The sequence below is a fragment of the Drosophila elegans genome, unplaced genomic scaffold (genome assembly GCF_018152505.1).
Source record: "Drosophila elegans isolate 14027-0461.03 unplaced genomic scaffold, ASM1815250v1 contig_208, whole genome shotgun sequence".
Taxonomy (NCBI): Eukaryota; Metazoa; Arthropoda; class Insecta; order Diptera; family Drosophilidae; genus Drosophila; species Drosophila elegans.
Window position 1 is genome coordinate 3,618,111 of NW_024545578.1, and position 24,783 is coordinate 3,642,893.

The 24,783-nt window shown below is 36.9% G+C and overlaps 1 protein-coding gene and 1 non-coding gene across 2 annotated transcripts; both read right to left on the reverse strand.

Moving 5' to 3' along the window:
• Nucleotides 1-89: 89 nt before the first annotated feature.
• Nucleotides 90-16,370, reverse strand: LOC108146283 (putative uncharacterized protein DDB_G0288537). Its single transcript, XM_017272224.2, has 5 exons — nt 15,749-16,370; nt 11,127-11,843; nt 10,325-10,429; nt 10,159-10,262; nt 90-1,297 (listed from the first exon to the last, which is right to left on the reverse strand). The coding sequence occupies exons 1-5, from the start codon at nt 16,275-16,277 to the stop codon at nt 506-508; spliced, it is 2,247 nt and encodes a 748-aa protein (XP_017127713.1). The 5' UTR covers nt 16,278-16,370; the 3' UTR covers nt 90-505.
• On the reverse strand, nt 9,957-10,028 carry Trnac-gca. Its single transcript has one exon. It is a non-coding gene; the product is annotated as a tRNA-Cys (tRNA).
• Nucleotides 16,371-24,783: the final 8,413 nt, after the last annotated feature.

Below are 24,783 nucleotides of genomic sequence, written 5' to 3' on the forward strand. Positions count from 1 at the left end.
GTGTAATTCATTATTCTAGTGTGTTTAATTAAAGATTGTTATAGTTTGAAAGCTATTTCCGGTTTTGTTTTATCAAAAATCCTTATTCTTATTTTCTCTGAAAATAAAAATCTGAAAATATATGTTAACAATAAATTTGCTCTAAGTATATACAAAACAAATTTGATAAGTCTTGCTTAAGTATTTAAGCTTCTCAAAATGATTTAAAAATTTTTCAAAAAAGCTTTGTTTTTTTAAGAATTTTTAAATCAATAATTTTTATGTATAGTACTATAGTATTTTAGCGTCCTTAAATATTCAAAATATTTTCCCAATCCCTTATTAAATAAACATAAAGCTCTATTAATTTTTCAAAGAAGTTTATTTCGCTTGAGAATTTAAATTCGAAAAAATATTATACACATATTAAATACAATAGTTTGAATGCATCAATAAATTTACAATTAAAACATATATGTACATGGCCTGTTGCACTTCTGTTCGCAGTCACAGGAGCAGTCACGAATCACGTCACGCTGATCTCTTCGTCACTATCCGAATTGGAGTCATCGTAGTCATCGTAGTAGAGCTTCACAAACTCGGAGCTCTGTTGCTGTTGTTGATGTTGCTGATGCTGCTGCTGTTGCTGATGTTGCTGTTGCTGCTGGTGATGGTGATGCAGTTGGGCAGCTGCAGCGGCGGCGGCCAATTCCACCTCACGCATGGCACTAAAATGCGGGGAATGATGCAACTGCTGCTGCAGTTGCTCGAATCTTCGCTGTTTCGCCTCCTGAATGCTGTTTTCCAGCTTGAATTTAAGATCGGCCGCAACCAGTTGCTTTTGCATTTCGGCATTGATCTTGGCCTGAAATTCGGAGGCAGTGCATCCTCCGGGTGGCGAAGAGGCGGCAGATGAAACCGTGGTGCCCGATTGTCCGGGCGTGGGCGTGGCTGCCGCCGATTGATCGCCCATTTTTAAGCTGGTTAGAAGTGGAGGTGGCGAGCTTATCTGCAGGTTATAGCCCATCGACGGCGAACTCCGGCTGCTGGCGGATTGTGGTGACTTTGGAGTAATTGCCGCCGCTGGTGGTTCATCCTTGGTCACTGCTCCTGAAGGAGGGGGCGTGGCACTACCATTGGGCGACAGTAGGGATGGTGAAAGGGGCGTCAGAGGGCGATCGCACTTGGCATCACTCAAATCCGGATTCGGATTGTTCTTATTTGGCAGCGTCTGGTCGCGGGAACCACCGCTGGCCAGGAGTTCCCGTTCCTTGGAGTTCCGCCACTTCATCCGCCGGTTCTGAAACCATATTTTCACCTGAAAATAAGAAGTAACAAACGCAGTGTTAAATAAATGAAGTAAATTTGTTGTTATGGTTTTGTATTTATTTTAAGTATTAAAGTAATTTTTAATTCAAAACCAAAATATTTATTTTTACTACTCCATTTTGTAAAAGTGTGGATAAGATAAAATAACCGGGATCTGATTGAAATGGGTAAATTAAGACTGTCCAGTAGATGGAAAGCTGTCCGGAGCAGGACATCCCGGGAAAGGCAGTAAGACAGAGACATTGGGGTGTAGTTCTGGAACTTTTCATGGCCACCGGGGCGTATGAGTTGTGTGGGTATCAAATTCCGCTTCTGGGGAAAAACAAAAACTTGGACCGGCTATCCGACAAAAACTTTTCTGTGGCAAATTGAATTTCGCACAAACCCATCCACAGATCCACCCACCGACCATCCAATTTGGGGGCGGGTCGTGTGTGTGGGCGTGGCCATGGACCGGGCAGAAGTTTGAACTGCACTGCCATCGCCAGACGCCGGCCATATCCATAATAAATGCAAATTAGAGACATTTACCCAAAGCGGCTACAAATTGATTAGAGGGCGCACAGTGGCACAAACATGAAGAAATTTTGGGAAATTATAGATTTTTAGGGGAACTTTGTCGGGCGTAGGGTTTACATATACATTAAAGTGTAAAAAAATTTATTTAATTATTCAAGTGTACATGAAATTTAATAGAGAACAGTAATTTATTTATTTCATAATTTTTTGAAAAAACAGGTCATGAAATTTAGTTCTCTTTACTTTTATTATAATAATAATTGAATTTTGAGAACAGTAAGTTATATAGATTATTTTATCAAAAAAAAAAATGTTTAATACAAATTTTAATTCTTTTAACGCTGTAAAATATCCTGAGACTTTCATATATTTAAAATTGTATTTATTTAATCACAAAATGATTAAGGACCTCTACATTTATCCAATTTAAATATTTATTTATTTATATTCTTTTTCTACTTTCTCTACCTAGTTTTTAATGTAGAGAGATTTTGGGACCCCTCATTTTATCCATATTAAGTATTTATTTATTTATTCTCCCCACACGGTGCGGGCTGCAAAGTTGGTCCAGCAAAAATGCTGTAAGTCCTGTATCTCACATCCGGGTATCCTTTCCAGGCCCTCTAGCTCTCTAGCTCTGTAGCTCGGTGGTCCTCTAACGCCCTGCATTTGACAGGCAAGCCGGGACACTTGAAGCAGATTGCAGGACTCGGGTCGGGGGCAAGTATCCTTGGCCCACCTCTTCATGAGCTGTTTTTGAGTTATTGTGCAGTCCTGCTGATGCTGCTGCTCCTGCTCCTTGCATGCCGATGACACAGCAGGACATTCGCACTTTGTAGCCAAGCCCAACAATTTGCAACAATTTATGGGAGACCCACTCCATGGCGGTAATTAGATTGTGACTTGATGTGAAGTTTAAAGCAAATTGAAGCGTGAAATTTGGGGAGGAACTCCCAATTAGATTTAATCCCTGGCATTTATAAACAAATAAGTAAACAACGGTCACCAGAAAAAGCTGCTGACATGTTGAACAAGCGATTAACCGCAGAGATTCCTTGGCACGTGCCTGCTTTTCGGCATTTTCGGTATTCGTTTGTATTCGTTTGCTGTTTCGCTTACTTCCGGTCATTGAGTTTTTCAGCGTCTGTCGTTGGGAAAGCCAGATTTCCCATTTTCCGCCACCCCTCAAGCAATTGAAATAATAAGCTCAGGCGGCGATAAGATTAATGATTATGGTTCCAAGCCCAAAGTCAGTCGAATATTGAGAGGGGGGGACTGGAACTTTGGAACCACTGTCGTCGACCACCGTCGTCATCGTCATCGTCTGTTTCTGATGGAAATTAATTATAAAGCGTGCAATTTAGTATGCCATGGAACGAGGCGTCTGGACGAGCCTTGTTTAATGAGCCAGAAACTAATTTCGTATTAAAAACCTGTTCTACTTAACCCAATTATTGCTAAAAACAAACAACTTACTAACGGAAATTCCTCAATAAACAGCTTGTTGCGGTAATTATACAACTATGTACATTCGATAGACCCCGAAACAAATCGAGTTTAGTTGTATTGTGTTTTGTCCGGCTTGTTAACAAATATTGACCATGTAACGACTGCTTTACCCATACTCACGCCAAACCTATAATTATTGTCTAACACAAAAATAGTCGTTTTATTTTTCGCCACTCACATAATAATTAAATTTATGCAAACATTTGTACCGGCGACAAAAACTAATATTCAATTGTTGTGAATAGTAATTAGCGTTTTCGCTAAATGGTTTAGTTTGTGGTGTTTGGAGAGCTCGGATTATTAATTTGTTATGAAATAAACAAGGATAGTGGGTATTTGATAAATTGATTGGCAACAAATTAAGTGAATAAAATTTGAATAAAATGTGAAGCATAATAGTATTCGTTTAAATATTTGATAAACAGAGAAAATAACTGTTTTTACTTTGATTTTTAGCTTGTTTTTGGAGTATTTTAAAATGGTCTGTTGACAATATTTATTTTCAAATTTTATATTTGCAAATCATTTATTTTCCTTTATTTTGAGAAACTATTTTTTCAGCGGATTTAACCATTAAAGAAAAAGAACTTGCAATCATATATTTCATAAATTCTTTATAATTTTAAAATAAATAGTTTTATACTCTCAACTTATCTGGTTAATCTGTGTTATTAGTTGAAACAATCTTTTCAACAGCAATATTTGTATTCGAAGTAATTATAACAGAGAAAATAATTATTTTTACATAATTTACATAAAATCTATGACAATTATTTTGTATATTTAAAGTAACTATTTTTCTTTTTCTTTTTGGGCTCTGTATTAGTTGAAAACATATTTTCAACGAACTTTTGCCCCAAACTTCGTCTCGAAATGAAGTCCTTAAGCACTCTCATCTCGAATTTCGGCTAAACGTTTTGCCACTTTGTTAAAGACCCAACCTTTCTCTATATAACACTCCCCCAAAGAACTAGAGCCCATTCCATTGACAGTAAGCCAAAACGATAAGTAACATATTTTTCTGACACGCTGCCAGCATAACGCGCATAGAATTTGTTTGAAGTTTTTATAAACCACCCAAAAGAGTCGGGTTGGAAGTGGAAGCTACAAATTGCTCCCCTCCTCGGATTTTCTTTCTTTTTGTGCCCGAAAATTGACTTTGGGCAATGGGCACAAGCTGTTGTTTTTGTGGGGGAGGATGTTCTGGCTGCAGAATCCCCAGTCTCCTGACTTCGGCAACATATGTTAACTAATGAGGCTGGCCGTATATATATATATATATCCATCCCAGGGGCAGGCTGTCAACCCATTTCGAGACCCCGGATGTCATTCGATATGCTGCGTAATAGCGTATTAAATAGTCTGCTACTATTTGGCAAAGTCATTCAGGCGGCAGTCGGCAGTGCGTTTTGGGTTACTGACCATGGTCCATTTGGAGTCCTTTGGCAGGAAGTCGTCCTCCCCCTTTTTGTGGTTATTGTTTCAGAAGCAGTTTCAGAATCAGAAGTGCTTGCAAAATACTTTGGCTTGTGGCCGGCGACCGTTTATTTAGCAATTTGTCAACAATTTATTTTGTAACCAAAGCTGCGAATGATGGTTTTTAATGTTTCCCAATTGTTTGGCGGCGGAGGGTTGCAAATTGGCAAATTGAAATGAAATTGGAGCTATGAACATTTTTGGGTGGTCTTAAGTGTTCTTTGATTTGGAAAGGCGGAGGAGCTGGCTGAGATATTTATATATATATATTACATTTAATGTACAGAGAGCTTTATTCATGTACTAAACGAGCAATCAACTATATACCCTCTAAATAACAACAACAAATAAAATACACTTTTGTTTCTACCTGGTCCTTAATCTAATTCAATTTCAACTGTTAACCACTTCAATATTCAAGTACATAATTAATCCAAACCCAAATAAATTTGCAAATGTAAATTTATGGAATAATACAAAATGACCACAAAAATAAGAAAATTACTCTTTATTAGCTGCATTTATTACTAAATTAAAATTGAATAAGTCCCCTTGAGTGGTAAACTTTTAATCTTAAATCAAAGCCAGCTATTCCTTACAACCAACCACTAAACGGCCCTTAAAGGATAACAAGACCCATAAAAAGCAATGCAAACAACATACTATAAAAGGCCAACCCATATATATCGAGTGTTCAATACTCTCGATTCCCATTCAGGGATTATTTATCATGCAATTTGATTTAAAGCCCCTGGCTTCTGTCGCCACCGCGAAAAGAAATCGAAATCGCAAACGCAAACCAAATAAAAGCAGAATGCTCTGCATGCGACTGCTGTGGGAATCCCCCCGTAAATCCGTTAAAAAACACACACACACACACAAAAGACAATCCAGACGAAATGGAAAATAAAAATATTTATAACGTGAAAATGCCAAAAGAGAGATAAAGAGTGGGTGGAAATTCCACAGTTGATTGCCAAGCGTTGGCTGGAATTTCCTTTATTCGAGCTGCGTGATTCTTTTATTTCTCCCCCATTTTTTCGACAAATCAAAAACAGACGAATTTGTTTTGGACACGACACTTAAAAAGTTGCTGTGCGCAAAAGGGAGGGTGATAAATCCAGACACGTGTGTGCGGGGGTTGAAATTTATATATATACACATATATATATTTTCGATTCCTTGAAGCCTTTGTGTATTGATTTAAAAATGCAAATCACATTTGGCCTCAAGATGTTTTCATTTCCGCTGCGTGATTTTGGCAGACGCCTGCGGACAACTTTGAGCTGATTTTCCCTTCCGCTTTCCCGCTTTTCCACTTTCCCACCGCCCTTTGTCTTTGAGTGTCATTAATGGCAATTAAATTTATAGCCAGCGGATTATGAGGCTGGTAACTGTCACTTGCAGTTCGTTTCAAAGGGGGCGTAACTGATTTAAGAAGTGTGCTGGCTGCTACTCAAAGTTGGCTTATCATATAGCTTTTTTTGGTGAAATATGCTTTGAAGATTTTAGATGTCTACTGAATTTTAATTTTTGAATGCTTTAATTGCTTCTAAAGCCTTTTTAGTGTTCACAAATACTCACTAATTTTAAAATTTTTTTTCCTATCTGTTTTTTTTACAATTATTTACGGTACATGGCCGAGTAATAATATGTTTAATTATATACATCCAACGTTTTTTAAATGCAAAGAAATAACTATTTTTAAGGCAGTGCTTAGAAATAATTTAATCAGTTGTCTGGTGTTCTGCACGAGTCGTGCATTCACGTAATTATTTATTTATTTATTTTTTAGGAGAAGACCTAATAACTATTTATGGAAAAGGAAGTTAAAGTAATGAAATGTCTTTTAGTGCCTGAGCTCACATACATTTTTATAAAATTTAAATTAGTTCTTTTTAAGTCGTATTTTAGCTAAAATGTTTACTTCCATTAAACTTAACACTAATCCACTACTTAATAACATCTATAACGTGACTTGCATTCCAACCAGAGACCTGACTAAAAAAATACACCCCTAAACCGCCCATAAATCGCGTTGACTGCAATAAACGCAGTCGGTTTTGGATGCCATGCCGACGATATTTCGAGTGCGTTTGTAAAAATCGCAATAAACGTTGCAATGAACAACACTCGAAATGATGAATCACCTGGGACCTGGGCATCATCATCAATGCAGCGTTTGTTGGCCAAACCACAAGGCACGCGACACAGGACAATGGTCGAAGACCCAGTCCACCGTTTGCACAAAATTGCAGGCCACTGCAGTGTGCTGATATTTATGGCGGGCACTGTATGTGCAGCAAAATGAACAACAAACGGCCGCAAAAAGTGCAGCAAAAGCAAGGATGGAGGCTCTTAAATCATGTTGCATACAACTAGGCGCAGTGCAATGCACTCACACTTCAAGAGTCCTTACTCACACACACACACACCCACACACAACCTGTGTCACTCGAGTGTGAATATCCGCACTCGTTCATCACCCACACCAAATTGGGAAAAAGGACCCCAGATTTCCAACCAGACCAATCCCTTTTTATATGGCACTCGTTAATGGAGCTCCCATCGCCGCCGGCTGGCCAACACTTTGTGTGTCCTTTGTCCTTTGTCCGGGTGTCCCTTTCTCCATTCCAAATTCCCTGTCCAGTATCCAGAATCCTTCGTCCTGGTCAGAGCCACCGCAAGCTGGACACCCGCTGCGATTTGATTGCGAATTTTTCTGACATTTTTGCACATTTTTGCTGTTTTCACCAAGCTTTCTTTTGGCTTTCTTTTTTCTGTACAGCCAACTTCTCCACGGTTTCTCCTAGCCATGTGTTTTAAGCGTTTTCTATATTCCCCATTTTCCCACTGCATTTGATAAATGTTTTCAAGTTTTTCAACTAAAGATTTATAGCTGAAGTAAGGGCAATATTCATCAAATAACAGTTGGAACTTTAAGAAAATTAAAACTAAATGAAAATAAATAGAAAGAAAGATAATATCAAAAAGTTATTTTTAAACAAAAATATTCAAAATCTAATTTATATCTATAATTTACTTTATTTAGTGAATATTTATTTTAAATTAAAAACTAAATAAAATAACTGTGTATAAGTAAATACAAAGATATTATCAAGAAGTAACTTTAAAAGCAAAAATATGAACTTTATTATTTATATTTTGCGATCAATTTATTTTAAATTAAACATAAAAATTAAAGTGCTTTCCTGATAAATTTGTTTTTTTTAGCTGAAGATGTAATAATTGCATTGCAAAGTAAACTAAAATCGCAGGCGGGTTCTCTGATCTATATAGTGAGAAGTCAACTCCATAAATCTAATGCAACCTAGTTTACTTAAACCGAGTCACAATCAATCATTTTAAAAATAGCCATTATCTAACGTTCTGAGATCATACAATAGGTATAGTATATTACACAATTTATATCCCTCATTTTCGTAACAGTTTAACGTACGAAATACTGTGGAATTTTACTAAACGATCTTTTTGCCAGACGCGAGGCATTATAAGATCATTAGGGTGTAAGTGATCGATCGAGCGACTAAAAAAGGGGCGTGATTTGAGAAATGAGTTGATGAATTCGTGTTTCCTGGACAACTGGACACGCTTATTGTGCAATTATGAAATTTTTATGAATCCATATGCCAGTGAAAAGTGGCGAAAAGAACAAAAAACAGCTGCACTAATTTGGCGTGACATTGTCAGACATCAGGAGTCATCACCATCATCATCATCATCATCAGCATTTTGGGGGATGACTTAGTGACTTGTCCTGATTGAGTTGTGATCGATTACATTGTGACAAGACCGAATTGGCCACGCAAATTTTTCGCAGCCATGTGAAAATGTGCAATGCGCAAAATAACCTTTTCTCCTTGCCTTTCCCTTACAAAAATTAATTTAATTATTGCATGACTACCCGGATGGGAACCTCCGCAATCAATGAAAACTGGCCGCCGTCTCAGCCGACATGAATTTCTTATGGCTCGTTATAATTTCATTATACTTCCACTTCGACCTCCGCCTCCTGTACACATATATCGGTCTATATGTATAGTTATATATATCTGAGTGATATGTATAAGAAAAGCGACTGCGCATTTCAAGGAGCGAGTGGTGTTGCCCTCCCATTTTTCCGGTTTTCTGCCATTTTCCCGTGCGCAGCCATTGCCGGAGAGCTTCCAGGGCGGAGTTTTAACTTTTATCCGCTTTTGTTCGCTTTTTGCTTCGGCTTTTTTGGGGCACTCAATTTATTTTATGCTCCCGTCGCCTTTTGTTGTCTGCTTATTAAAGCTGATTCGAAAAGTTGCTGGCAAAGCAAAGCGAAATTTTCATAAGCGGTTAAATATAATTTTATAATGGCATAATTCTGTGCTCATTATCCTTATTGATTTTTGTTTTGTTTTCGAGAACAGTTTGTTTATGGATGGCTTACACCAAATTTACCGAGTTTAGTGGGTAAAGTTTTGGTTTTGTGAGTTTGGCGGAGAGAAATGGGTTTTAGAAATGCTAATTGGGTGTTGTTGGTGCAAGTTTTTAGCGGAATTAGGGCATATAAGGCGTAAATTTATCGAGTATAAAATTAATTATGTCACACAAAAAAGAGGAATGTTTTTGAATGTTTTTAAAGTTTTTTTTTAGCTTTAAACGCTTCGGTTTGCATTTAGTTTTAATTAACTAAACTATGGTATACTTTTACTTAGTCGTTATAACTCGGTTCAAAAATTAAAAAACAATAAAAAACTTTTTAATAATATGGTGCAACAATTTTACAAATTGAAAAAAATATATATTATTTTGTAATATTTATTTTGAGACTAAGTAAATTAATATTTACTTTATTTATCCTTTATTATTTTCAACGCTTGTATAGGCTTTCATTTAAAAAACAAATTATACTATACTTTTGGGCAAATTTACTTAGTATATCCACGCAGACAAAAAACCTAATTGTACAATAAGTAAATATGATGCAACGATTCAACAAATTGCAAAACAAGAAATAATTTTGCTTGTGTTATATAAAATTTAAAACTGAGACTTATGTAAGTAAAAATAACTAATGAAATGATCTCTTGATTAAGTGATGGTATTAAAAATTAACAAAATAAATTAAAGATAAAGATACAAGATAAGAAAGGGGGCACCCGGATTTGAACCAGGGACCTGTCGATCTGCAGTCGAACGCTCTACCCCTGAGCTATGCCCCCCGTTGAAAAGTATCCAACCAAGTTGGCTTTATAGACTTGAAAGCATTGAATTTCAGCAAGCATATGCAAATAAAACCATGATTCATAATATAATAAATAAATTTGTTAAAAAATATTTAATTTAACTCACCTGAGAGTCCTTTAGTCCCAATCTCTCGGCCAGCTTTTTGCGATCCGGCTTGCTGATGTACTTCTGCTGCTGGAAGCGCTTCTCCAGTCCCTTTCTTTGCGAGTCTACAAGGGAGCAACAATTAATTGATTCGCTTTCGGAGTGGGTTTCTTCCCCTTCTACGCACCTGAGAAGACGGCACGCCGCATCATCCCACGACGAGGCTTGCCACGTGTCGAATGGGCCCAGGGGAATCCCTGGCCAGGAGGCAGGGGAAACACTTGGGCGCCAACTGCAATTTGGAATTTGCAATTGCAACATGGAAGAGGAGAGAGGAGAAGCATTAGACCAAAACACTTGTTAATGGGCACAGCGGGTGGGCTGTCGGATGTGTCATATTCGGACAGCAATTAGGGGACTCTACACTTGGAATCTAAATCCTGGCTCTCAGAAATTTGATTTTAGTTTAAAATACCTCATGAAAAATGTTTAAATCAAAAAATATTTCTTATTAATAATATTTCTGAAATATATTTGATCTATAAAACTTCCCAAATAAATCTGGATAATAATTATGTAATCTGTACCTGTCAAACCTCATAATTAAAGATAGATTTTTTAAACTTGTTTGTATTAGCAAACTTATTGTGTCATTTATACAATTTTTTTAAAATATTTACATTACGTTATTATTTACGTTATTATTCTTAGCAAAAGATAATTTTATTTGATAATAAATTAAGTGCAAAAGGCATGTCTACTTGAATTGAAAATTTATTCCTTGAAAAAGAGATTTTCCAAATTCCTAAATCACCCACTAGATATGTAGTCTCATTGTCCTTTTTTTTTTGTATTTAGAAAAGTATTTAGGAGTGTAAGCGAAATAGAGCTTCATGATTAAATAAAGAAAACTGGTCCTAAAAAAAGAAAAATTCTAAACAATCAATTGTAGTTTTTTGAAGTATAGACACATCTCTAGACACACTTACCACTCATGTAGGGATTGCGGCAGTGCGCCAGCAGCGAGTGGAGGTGCGGGTGGTTGAGGGTGTGCGGCAGGAAGGGCGTGGGGCGGCTGGGCATGGGCTTGGCAATCACCGGCGGAGGAGGCGGTGGCGGTGGCGTCTGATGGCCATGGTGGCCACCACCTCCTCCTCCTGTAACTCCTCCTCCATTGCCCAACAGCTGCTTGTCTTGCGTTAATCTTCGACTGGCGTTGTCCTCATCGGGATTGGGATTCCCCATCTCGTGCGGTCGACCATCCTGGCCAGAATTGCTATTGCCATTGCCATTGGCATTGGCAGTGGCATTGGGATTGGCACTGGAGCCGCCGTGATTGTTGTCGCTATCACTAATTGTGCTGCCAGGTGACGACGACGAGGATGCGGTTTGCGGTTGACAACTATTGCCGGGATGTTGCTGCTGATGTTGCTGGTGTTGCTGCTGTACATGTTGTTGCTGCTGCTGCTGCTGATGCGGCGGCAGTTGATGCGTTAGAAATGCGGGATGCGGAAAGTGGGCGTGATGGTGATGCGGATGCGGATGATGGGTATGCGGATGCGGATGCGGATGTCCTGGCACTGGCAACTGTTGGTGTTGCTGGTGGGGATGCTGCTGCTGCTGATGGTGTGGCTGATATTGATGCGAGTGCTGCTGCATGAAGTTTTGTTGTAGATAAGGCCATATATGCTGCGGTTGCATGAATTCTGCGGAGGAAGAGTGAGAGTGGAGTGGCAAAACCATTAGTGGTGAATGAGTCACTAAAGTGAAAAGTCTGCACAAATTGTGATTCGCCCCGAAAGTATGTTTTACAAATGCGCCTTAATAAATGCTCAAAATGAAAAAAATAAATAAATTGATAAACATTGATAGCCATTAATTAAGTAAAAGCACTTATTGAAAATAGGCATAAAACTCATCAAAACTTATCGCAATTAAAAAATAGTAAATAGTTCTTTAAAATCGTCGAAATAATGTATTTGTTGGATTATTTTTAATTAATGTAAATGTTAAATTATCATCTTTAAAATAATATAATTTTTAAATCACAACTCAATTTAAATGTCCACATTTTAAGTACTTAAGTTTCTAAATATTTTCTGGCGAAAACTCATAAATAATCTGAAAATATTTTCGGATTTTTCAATATATCTTGTTGTAATATAGGATCATAATATTGAGGTATGAAGCGAAAGTCTTAAAATAGGTGAATCCTAAGTACTGAAGAACAATTTTTCTCTAACCACCTATGATGCTCAAAAACAATGATTTCCATTTATGCTAAAGAAAACGCAAATATAAAATATATATAAAATTACACAAGCTAAACCTAAAAAAATTTAAGTTAAATTATATATTAATTAGCTTGTGTTTAACTGTATATAATAAAAAGGAATGTTAACAAAATTGCCTAACAACCCTTAAAAAAATCATTTAACACAAAGCTTAAAGTACTTTGCTTTCTAAAATTTCTCGGCCAAAAGTCAAAAACGAGCTAAAACTTAAATATTAAATAATGTTATTTTCTAAGTGTATATTTACTGTTAAGCCATTTAATATAATTTAATTAATGCCCCTCTTGCACATTCAAAACCGAACTTTGAAGTGTCAGATTGTCAGCCTTGAAAACAATCTGGCAAAGCCTTTATCCAGTCGCACTTCTTGGCTCATTCTCAAGGAATCGTTGAAGCGTGTTATGTGCTGTCTTGCCAACTTCCAGACAGGAGCCATGGCCCCCCAATCCACCCCTCAAACATCCACCACCCCCTCTCACACCCACACACCCACACACACACACGCACAGACACACACGGGCTGACAATGGAAAATGAAATCTGCTTTGAAGTGTCAGTGTGAAGTTGGCATAATTAAAGCAAACACAAACTCCGGGATAAAGGATACGAGCTCGCACCTTGAGAGCAAAGTTTGGCGCCTTTGATTCAGCAGCAGGATATTCCAAATATACGTACTATATATATATATAGAGGATATCGGGGGTTGGAATCTCCCATTTTGGAGCTCTGTGTGGCTGCATTTAATTTTCTAATTAAACACCCCCCAGAGAGGCAGGCACATCCTGACGGGCTGGCAGTTGCTGCAGGATATTCAGGATATGATTTTAATTCGATTAGAGAACAGAAACAATTAACGAATTAACGCCTCTTTAGTTTTGGCATCGTGTGTGTGTGCGCGTTCAATTTGATTTGCTTTTGACTCTTGTGGCTAACAGCTTTTGGCTTTTTGCTTTTATGGGTACCCCCGAAAATTTCCATTTCTATATGGCCATCCTGGATTATATCCTCATGTGTAGGAGTGTGCTTTTGTGGACGAGAATATGGCACATGTGCGCCTAATGAGCGCACAAATTAAGTTATAATTGTTCGCTTTTGTTTGTTTTGTTCGTCGGCGGTTTACCGACTTTTCTGTATCTGCATCTGTGCTTCGAAAATTTGGCAAGTTTTTGGCCTTGTTGGTTTATGGCCCTGCAAAAAAGTTCATTTGTGGCTTACTCTTTGGAGTAAAAACCATTTACGATTTGAGGGGAAAATTTCCTAAGTGGCTCATTGATTGGAATACGATAGCAATTAGTTCGAATATATGTGAGAGGAAATTGTGCTTTAGAAAGTTTTAAAATGGAATACTCCAAGTATTTATTTAATTTACAGAATCTGTAGTCCTAAAAATAATATTCTAGTTTGACTAAAGAATTTAAAATTAATTAAATATAAAAATACGACAAATATAATTTTAATATCTTTTATATATACAAAGGTAATCCAAAATTTAACAAATATATAAATTCTTTAGTCTCTAAAAAATTGCTAAAATTAATTAGAGAATACCTATTTATAACAAAAACAGCTTGGATACTAAAATGCCACGAATATAATCGGGAATTTTGTAACAATATAGCATCTGTTGTCTCAAAAATGGTATTTTTTGATTGTCTAAAGAATTTAAAATAAATTTTATATCTTATGGTAATGGGATACCAATATGGCTGTTAAATAAAACCTTATTTAAATAGCGTAGCATTAAAAAAGTATCTAAAAGTATGTAATGACTTTTTTTGGTTCCGTAAATCTATTGCAATATGTTATTAAAATAGTAGAATAAAAACTAATGGCTACCCATATTTTCAAATAAAATCAATCAGTACTCTGAATAATTTATATATATTTATTACTTATTGCATAGATGGGTAACTACGTGCCATTAATTCTCAATATTAGCCACCTTTTTTTGCCACGCGTTTGCCATAAAAACTGCACGATTTATCCCCAAAAGATCGTCAATAAAATCTCATAAAAAATGGATATAACGGGTATGGGAAATAAGAAGGACCTGCCCACTCATTAATATGGAAAAGTAAACCGCGATGCAATAATCACATGACAATTAAATCCCACAATTCCAGAATTAGACGAGAACAATGCTAAAAAACGGCCAGAGCAAAGCTGTTACATTGACTGATGGCCAATTGGTTCCGCCTACTTTTTGTCCTTTTCTAAATCATATGGATATAGAGATTCTATGGTACATCCTCATCCCCCGTTGTAAACAGCACGCGGCAGAGGATCTCTCATACCATATTATACAATTCAGATCTTTTTTTGCGGAAGTGCGGATGTGGATGTGGATGTGAACTGGTTATGCGGCTTTGTTGCTTAGGGGCTCGCTGGGCTCAATAATTTAAACATGATTAGGTCTGGTTGTGTTTTTACAGCCTGCGAGCTCAGCGACGCAACGCCCAAAAGGGCTTAGGCCAACACAACTCAACACAATAAAATCACGGCGTAAAAACTAAGGCAACTGCGAAGTACCCGGGACTTTGATCTCTCCCTGCAAAACTTTTGGGCAAGATTTGTTATTCTTTTGGCTTTTCATATTGCAATTGTATTCGGTATTTTGTTTTTGTTTGGCATTAGCCACGGCAAATTAATTGCCAAGCCTTTTTAATGGCATTCTTAAAATGGCCCGCGGCGGTAACCTAATTGGAGGAAACTATCTCAGGGACTTAAGACCACTTCAGAATAAGAATAAGCCAGGGAAATAAGAAAATATCCTGATTTTTACCCCAATATCTTCAAAGGGGAAAAAAGGTAACTATTTTAGAGCTTATAAAATCTTAAAAAGAGAATATTAATTATTAAAAATAAATACTATTCTATAGATTTATTATTTAAACAAAAACAACATAGTTTTATTTTGTGAGTAATCAAATTATAAAATTGTTTACCATTAAAATTACTTCTTTCTTTCAAAATTTTGTATATAATGGTAATTATAAAGTTAAATAGTTTCATAATTTTACTATTTGCCTGAGACATTATTTTATTGTTTAAAATTAATTCAAAATTATTTTGTTATTGCTTTGTATTTATCTAAAAAATGGTAATTAAAAAGGAATATCCATAAATTTATTAATTGGATTGTGTAAAAGTAATTCAAGATCTTTCTTCAATTTTAGTGTAATTATATCAACTGAAGAATAAAATCACAATTAAAGATACTTTCATAGAAATAATGTTTTTTTAAGATGAAAAAATTAGTAACTTAAGATACTTCTTTAATTTTAGAGGTAATATATCCAAATAGCAAGTATTCTTACCATTTCTGACCCGGACTCCTTCCCGGGTATCCCCCAAAATCGCACTGACACTGAACTTGAGTATGGGCTTGCTGTTGGTATCCTTGAGGATGGTGTTGCCCACCGCCGGGATGCTGGTGTCCTTGGGCTCCACCTTGGGCAATTTGATTGCCACGGGTTCGTCCACCTCGGCCAGCTCGTCCTCCAGCTCCTCATCCAGGTCCATGTGCGGCTCCTCGCCCTCGACACTGCTGCCAATATCGGCTACGATTTCGTCCGCCGAGGAAGAACCATCGTCCATCAGGTCGTCCATTTCGTCGATGCTGTTCACACTTTCGGCACGAATCTCACGGCACTTATCACACTTGTAGCCGCGCAACTTGGAGCAAGTGCATCCAGTTTCGGTGGGCAGTTGCGTCGCAGGATCCGCCGCAGGATCTGTGCCCGAACGACGCGACAGGAGCATCTCGCTCAGGCTCGACTTCAGCTGGCTTTCCGTGTAGGTCTGCTGGGCGTGCAGTAGACTGTCCACGAGAAAGGCCGTAGACATGCTCTACTACTATATATATTTTTCGTATTTTATATTATCTACTATAATCCTTATTATTTTGTTGAGTTTTTCCCGCCAGTTGTCGCGTTCGCGTCGAGTGCTCAAATCGAACTGAATGCGTTGGCAAAATGTATGCTGGCAGGCGCAGGACGAAGAAGGCAGGACGCAGCATCCCGGCAAGGATTCCCAAAATTCGAGGGTTGCTCGCCGTTGGTTGGTTCGTTTTTAGTAGCCCAGTAGCCGTGTCGCCTGTATGGCACGTGATTTTTCGTCCTTATGTATATCCCTATGCTCTCGCTCTCACTCGACCTCTCTCTATCTCCCCCTCTCACTCGCTCACTCTGTGCTGAATGTCCTGCTTAGCCTTTGCCTGCTCGTTATTGTTGTACCGCTTTTTATTTGATTTTATTTGTGTGAAAACAATAAAAATTTAATTTTCTTGTTTGGTTGCCTTTGCCACTCGCTGCCTTGAACTGAATTTTCCTCAATCTTATAAAATTCCACGGTGTCGCACAGTGGTGCCAATGCTAAGAAATAATTAGGCAAATAAATAAATAAAGCATACGAAAATTTTGAAATTAGAATAAAACAACAATATAAGCATCAGGGTGTCGGCAAAGAAAATATTTTTTCGTTATTTATTTCGTATTTCCAAATTTTTAATTAATTTTTTCAAAAATATTTTATTGAACGTTGCCTTGAATTTTTATTACGAGCTTAACGCGGTTTGACATTCCCGAATTTGTTTATTACTTTTGTTGTAATGGGAAAAAACAGAAATTTTAACTCATTATTTCGAGTTCGTCGAAAATAGACCCAAAACAAAATTTGTTTTCTGTTAATGCCAGTTGATTGAATATTTTATGACGAATTCAACGAGTTATAGCATTCCAACACTAAACCATTATTTTCCATAGTTTTGATCAAAAAACTGCAATTTAATTGGGTCGCCAATTTTAGCATTTTTTATAAGGGGTACCATCATCATTTTTTTCGAAATTTGATCCAACCCAAAATTTTTGAGCTGTGAATGCCAGTTTGTTGGAAATTTTATGACGAATTCAACGAGTTATGGCATTCCAACACTAAACCATTATTTTCCATAGTTTTGATCAAAAAACTGCAATTTAAACTCATATTTTGGGGGTCACCAATTTTAGCATTTTTGTAAGGGGTACCATCATCATTTTTTTCGAAATTCGATCCAACCCAAAATTTTTGAGCTTTGAATGCCAGTTTTTTGGAAATTTTATTTGCATTGTAATTGCTCGAATATATACGATTAGATTAAAAAAAAAACAAAACATAAAATAATAGCGAAAGCAATGATTGTGGGTAAACACTTTTTTAAAAACATTTAAAAAGCAAATAGACTGTTGAAATTCAAAAACCTTTGTTTACACAAATAAATTAGCAAAATGGATTATAATAATAAATACTGCACATAACTAAAACTAGACTGCCCCTCCATAAACTTTTCAATTTGTGCGCGCAATTTGTTGCAGGCACCGACGGCATGGCAAAAAAAAAGAAATGCTTGGGCTGGCAGCCAAGGAGTCAGTAGATTAACTTTTATTATGACCGCAAATTAGTTGTCCTCGTCGCCGTTGATGACGACAATCGAGTTTATCGACAATGATGACTTATTTACTCTGGACTCGCAATGAAAATGGCTGAGCACCATGGCTTATGTAAGCTTTTGCTTAGGAGCCAGATGAAAAGAGGGAGTGGAGTGGCAGGATGTGTATGTCCTTTTGGCCTCTATTGTGTGTGCACAGAAAGAGAGAGAGAGAATCGAGCAACCCTTGTGGCTTGTGCGAAAAGAAGAAGAAGTAGTAGTGAGTCCTGCAGAAGGGGCGTGGCCTCAGTCGAATTGGAAAGCCATCAGGATGTGAAAGGAGGAGAAGTGCCCTCGACAATAGGAAGAAGTACAAGGATAACAAAGGCCCCAGCACAGATTGTTTTGCGCTGCCATTTGTGGCTTTTTGCTTTCATATGGAGCACGCCTCAAAGGATTACCCCCGTTTTGCCAGGACTTTGCCAGGATATCCACTTCTTCTACTTCTTCTGCCAGCAGCGAGTACATAAAACATGCTCATATAAGCGTATAAATATGTGATAATAATGATTAAAAGTTCTCATCATGCCATCATCATTTATGCAAAGGATTTCGCTGGCGTGTGTGTGTGTGCGCTGAAGAGTCCTTACATTTTTATTTGCCACCGACACATGGCTGGAGCACAGTAAGTATTTTCCATTTTCTACAATTTTCCCCCCTCTCTTTCTCCCTCTTAGTCGCTATCTCCATCTCTTTTTGTAGTCGCCATAATATGAGGACAATTATTTGATAAGTGGGTTGAATGTGCAGAGTCCTTCGAAATTCCAGTTCCTGTTCGCTTTCCATCTGCCATTGTCATGGCGCTTTTGCTGCTCCTGCCTTTTGACAAATGAAAGGGGTCACCCAAAACAGGCTTTTGTTGGCAGCCCCAAAATTTATCCTTATATATATCCTTGGCCCCCCTTAAATTTCATCCAGGGTTAGGTGTTGGAACACAAACTTTTAATTGTTTTTCAGAGTGTTGCCATGGCCTCAGTTTATTTTCGTTTTTATTTTTGTAATTTGTTTGCTGAATTGGAAATATGTAAATGATGTTGTTGGGTCTGCATTTTGGGGATTATTGTGCTGTTAACGTTTGGCTTTTTGGCTGGGCTTTGTGGGCTTATTGTTGAGACTCTTGACATTATATATGATGGCTGAGGGGGGGATTGTTCTGTCTCGAAAGTTATAGATAAAAGAAATTTTATTTAGATATGAAGAATAAATAAGGTTAGGAATTTCTATATTTTATAAGATACAATTATATCTATGTTAAAAATAATAAATGTATGTCCAAAATAATTATTTTGTATTCTTAAAAATAAAATGCCAATAAATAAATCATCATTATTCAAGCTGATGTAGAAATTAGAAATAAATTATATAAGAAATTGATCTATTTTGTATGTATTTTGTATTTTGTATGATACATTTATATTTATGTTAAAAATAATAAAATTATTGTCATGCATTTAAAATTAATTTACAATTGAAAAAAAAAATGTTTTATTAAATTTCTGAGCTGCTTTATTAAAAATAACTATTTTGTCCGATACAGATATTATTTTATATTTTTTAAAAAATAGCAATATATAATATATTTTACAAACGGAATATTAATGGTACCATGCAAAGTTTCTTTATTGATATACATTTTTATCTCAGGTGTAAAGATTAATGACAACTAAAACCTAAACTTATTTAACATTAAAACAGTTTTATGGAAAGATAACAAAAGACCTTTACAAATCGAATAAAATTGATAATTTCAATAATTATTATTATTTTCTTTGATTAAATTTTTTTAATTTTATATTTAAAGTAATAAAATTATTTCGTTGCTTTTAATAAACTAAATGTCAATAAAAAAAAAATACACTTTATTTCATCTAATTTTTTCACAAATACCTAAGCTTTTTGCTTTGATATTGTAAAACATAATAACATAAAGAAATGACAACAATAAGGTATTTCACAAACAGAATCATAATGATAATATCAAAGCTTATTACACATCTCAGATTGCTTTATCAAACCCCGAAGCTCCTGACAACTTCCAACTTGCTTCCTTTTTGAACTAACTTCACTTTATCTGGCAAAAATGCCCTTGCAGGTAAATTCAGTTGGCCAAATTCAAAGACTTCTGTCTGTCATCGCTGCCACATGCCACTCCAGTTCGAATAAACAACTTCATGGCTCTTTGGAGGGGAAATGTGGATTCGTGGAATCGAATGCCGTTGACAGCCGCATCATTATATGGATATCATTATCGTGTATCGTCTGCAGCAGTGGCAGTAGCAGTAGTAGCAGCAGAAAAAAGCAAAAGAAGGTAAAATGTCACAAGATGCTGCTCGATGGGTGGGGATAAATGGTTGGTTGAGTGGTTGGTTGGTTGGATGGTTGTATGGTTGTATGGTTGGATTTCTGTATGGATGGGGGCGTGGTTGGGCAATATAATAAAGCGCAAACATTTATACACGACACTCGATGCGAAGGACGATATAGAAAAAGCATTCCAGCCAAGTTAACTGTCGATATCAGCTGCTGCCACGGCCATATTCTCCGCTTACTCCACCTCCACCTCCAGCCAGCAACCCATGAAATGAATGCGAATTCTGTTTGCCATCGATTTTCAGGACAACGTTTATTATTTTTATTATATTCGCCAGGCAACTAGAGAAGAACTCTCGGGGTGGATGAAAAATTATGGGCTTTTCATAACGTTAACAGTCGCATAAATACACTCTTTGTGTCAGCCAAGTAGAAAAAATGCGATAAAAGATTATAAAGTGTGTGTTGTCGTTGGCTTTTGCTGCCCAGTGTGGTGGGTTCGAAGTTCGTTCTCGTTCTCGTTCTCATTCTCATTCTCGTTTTCGTCCTGCCGGCGACATCTGTTTCCGACATCTTTTAATAAAATTTTCATCTTTATTACAAAACGATTGTTTTATGCGCCACGCCCCCCTGGCCCTGCCCCTGCTCCTCGACGCCTTAAATCCCGAACTTCAACTTGAACTTGGACTAGACGGAAGTCCTTCAGAGGAGTCGCGAAAAGGAAGTAATTAGAATGAAGCGATTTTTAGTTGCCAAGTTTTTCACTCGTTCGCTCGCTCGCTTTTATTTTATTTTAATTTTTATTTTCCTCCCCAGGCGAAAAGTTTTCATGGGACTCCATGACCCGCCAAACAGTTTATGAAAATATTTTCCATTCTTTATTTTATTACTTTATTTCACTTAATTTGATTGCACGCAGCGCCGCGTTTTTTTGTTCTACCCATTCTTGATTGTATGGAAATAATTGCCAACTTTATTGGTTAATTTATGAAATTTACACATTTAATGGTTTGTCTTATTGTTGTCGTGAGTTGGGCATGTGTGTTTGAGTGTGTGTGTGGCTTGTAGTTGGTAGTTGTGGTTTTTGCGGTGGCTCGCATATTTATTTGTGTTTGGACCATGTGGTTGAAAAATGCAGTTCAGTTGAGTGGTTGTTAAGTGGGCCTAGTTAGGTGTGTAACTACGTGAGAAAAGCTAATTTGGGTGAGTGCTTTAAATTGTTGATGGACAGTCAATGAAACGATTATTTAGTTATTTTTTTATGAAGCTTAAGCTTGAATATATTTATTAGTCTAGTCTTATTGTTTCGTAACTTTAAAATTGATTGCTTTGTATCGTTTTAATTTTACGCCCTTTAGTTGCAATATTAATCAAAAAATTTTACTTTCACTTTAATTAACAGGAAAAATGTTTAAATGCACTTATATTGTATGACACCTTTAAAGTGCATTACTATTCCACATCAAATAAAGATCATTCATTTCCCCCCTTTTCCTTTTGCCAGTCATGATTCATGATGGAGTACTGTTTCCCCACTTTGATGGTAGACCAAAAGAAATATTTTTGCAACATTATTTTTTACAATTTTTTTGCAGCCGAACTTCGTTGATTTTTTGATATACGCATGAGGGCGCTGATTAAGCCAACTGGAAAATTCGCATAGCCTCTGCTCAGCCACGCCTCCCTCCGATTTCCCCATAACCAGAACAGCCAGAATTGCAAAAGCAAAAAAATAAATAAACAAAGCTTTAAAAATAAAATCAGTGAGTTGCATAATTTTGCAAGAGAAGCGAAGAGATGAGAAGAGAATCAGAGCGAAGGCAATTAATATTTTTTATTGCATACAAATTGCATAATTAGTCAAAACTAAATGACAGGACACAAGGCACACAGACCCAGAAATGCGAAGGGCAATAACAAAAAGGAGCGAAAGGGTAGCAGACAACAAATGTGTTGTTGTGATTAATAAAATTACACGAAATGAGACGCCGAGAGTGGTAGATAAAGGATGGCAGGCAGGATACAACGAAATTTGACAGCTCGAAACAATAATAACAGAAGCAAGCCCACAAAATTCGCAGCGAAGGGGGTTGAAAATTCTAGATCCCGACGAAGAAGAAAAAAGGCTCATCACTTGACGTTGCGGCCAAGAAGGAGGAAAAATGGAAGAAAAAAGGACGAGGAGCGTTGTGCTACAACGTGTGAAAGCAGCAAAAGGACATTCGGGCGGCTACTTGACTCGAGTCGAGTCGAGTCCTTCGAGAGGCCCTAGGAGAACTTTAATTAATTTTCATGTCTCGCTGAGTTATATGACTCCCTGTGGACACCGAAATCACAGCGTCTCAAGGTGTGCGACCAGCCAGCCGGAAGTAAGTTGGCAATTTATGCGGCATTGTTGTTGTCACATTAGATCGCAGCATAGGCAGTAATTAGTCAAACAAATTTACAAGAAATTTATTGATGTCAATGGAATAGAAATGTGACTTGCGTCTCGAGAGATTTATCTTTTAATGTGGTTTAGGTAAATATGTGCATATATTCAATTGAATGTTAGAAAAGATCAATGCTTAAGTTTAAAACTTTTTCTAGTTTTCTACACTTAAGTCAAATCAAAATTCTACCTGTATTAAAATTAAGAATATGTATTTAAATCAAGACTTAAGGGCTTATTGACTTCACCTTAATCAATATTATATAGAACCTACAAGATCATTACTTAAGCTAGACTTCTAAAACTAAAAACTTAAGCTTAAGTCAAATCAAAATATTAGTGTTATTGAAATTTAGAAAATTTATTGAAATGTAGATTTTGTTCAAGTAACTGCTTTCTTTAAGGGCTTACTTTCTTTACCTTAATCATATATGTTTTGTAATACGACTTCCCATTATAAACTTTGGCGAACTCTCCCTTAAAACTACTTTAATTTCATTTCTAATCTGATGGATCACCCGACGAAGTTGGTGTCACCCAATTGGCAAGTGCTGAGTCCTCAATTCGCGTGATCTCACAACAAGTTGTCAGGAGTAATTAGAGAGTTTTGCCAGCTGACGCTGCCAAATGCCGAATGCCACCCTCTATATAAGTCCTTTTCCCCATCCCCACCAAAAGTGGCATCAATGTAACGCCTAGTTAGGCAACAGATTGCGCTGAAATGTATGCAAAGGTTGGAAAATCAAACCACCACCACCAACACCACTACTGCTGCGAAGGACAAAGGGATGCCCGGTAATTTAGACACGCTGCTAAATTAGCGAAAGGGTGACCCCGATTTATACAGATCGAGGCAGATATTTGGGGTTTATGCGGCAGTACGGGGGATTATACAATTGGATAATGAAAATAAAATTAGTTTTGGTCACGTGCTTAGGGAAATATGAAATGATTATTTATGAAACAAATGCATATGCCTTGATGGGCTATTTCTAACTGGCCCGAGAGGAATAATCACAAAGACCGTAAGCCAATTCAATTAACTTGGCTGCCAGTGCATTTGAAGTCGTTGAGTGAAGGCCTGCGGCCGGAGGCACAAACATTTTTAATTAATCCGGAGAAAGGAGTTTGGAGTATGGAGCCGATCCATCCGGGACAGCACCTGGTTGCTACTTTTTAGCAAATCCATTGGCTGCGTTTCTGATGGACATTTGGCATCTGTTTCTGACCAGGCCAACGATCCAAACGAGCCAACGTAGCCAACAAGGTGCGCATCAAACAATTTCTGCATTTGCCAGGCTTTGGCGTTTCGGTTTTTGCTCACTCATCACCGGCTTTTGATTGCGCAATTTCATTTCATTCATTTTCCTACTCGTTTTTTAGCCCACTGTTTGCTTTCGTTCATAATTATTATTTACATTTATGCAAAATAAATGCGCCCTGCATTTTTACAGTTTTTATTTGCCTCCAGTTGATTGACATTTGCAGCCTGCCGGAAACATCGAAGGGTTGAAGTTTCCGTAATTAAGGAATCATATTTTTGGTGTTTGTTTAGCTTGCGGTAGGTTGGAAATCGCTGAGAACTAAATTAATTAAGGGGTTTCTCTTAACTATAAAGCCAGAAGAAATGTATGTATGTCGTACTTAAGTTGCAACAAGTAAGGTGCCACATTTTATGTCATATCTTTATTTCGTAAAATTTCTAGGAATAGCTGCGTAAAAATCTACAAAAAATCAGAGTTAAATATTAAATAACTTTTAATGGAAGATTTTTTTAAGTGTTTAATAAATTAAATTATCTAATTATTATCTAGAAACCACTTCGTAAAAATTAAATATTTAATAACTCAAAGTGCAGATCAGAAACACTGGCAATGGGATATCTAAAAGGCATTTTAAGTCTACATTATTTATTTCTTTTATCTACTGACTTGCTATTTAAATTATAAGAAAAATATTCATATTTTCCCTTGTCCAGCTCCACGCATAATTCTGAATTAATGTCTGAATGTCTGGTATGCTTCTATATGTACTGACATACGCATGCCAACAGGTCAGCCGCACAGTTCAATTAAGACTTATTAGATGTGCTTCAAGAAATAGGAGCGCAGCAGGGGTTAAGAGCGCCCAAAAAAGTGAATACAATT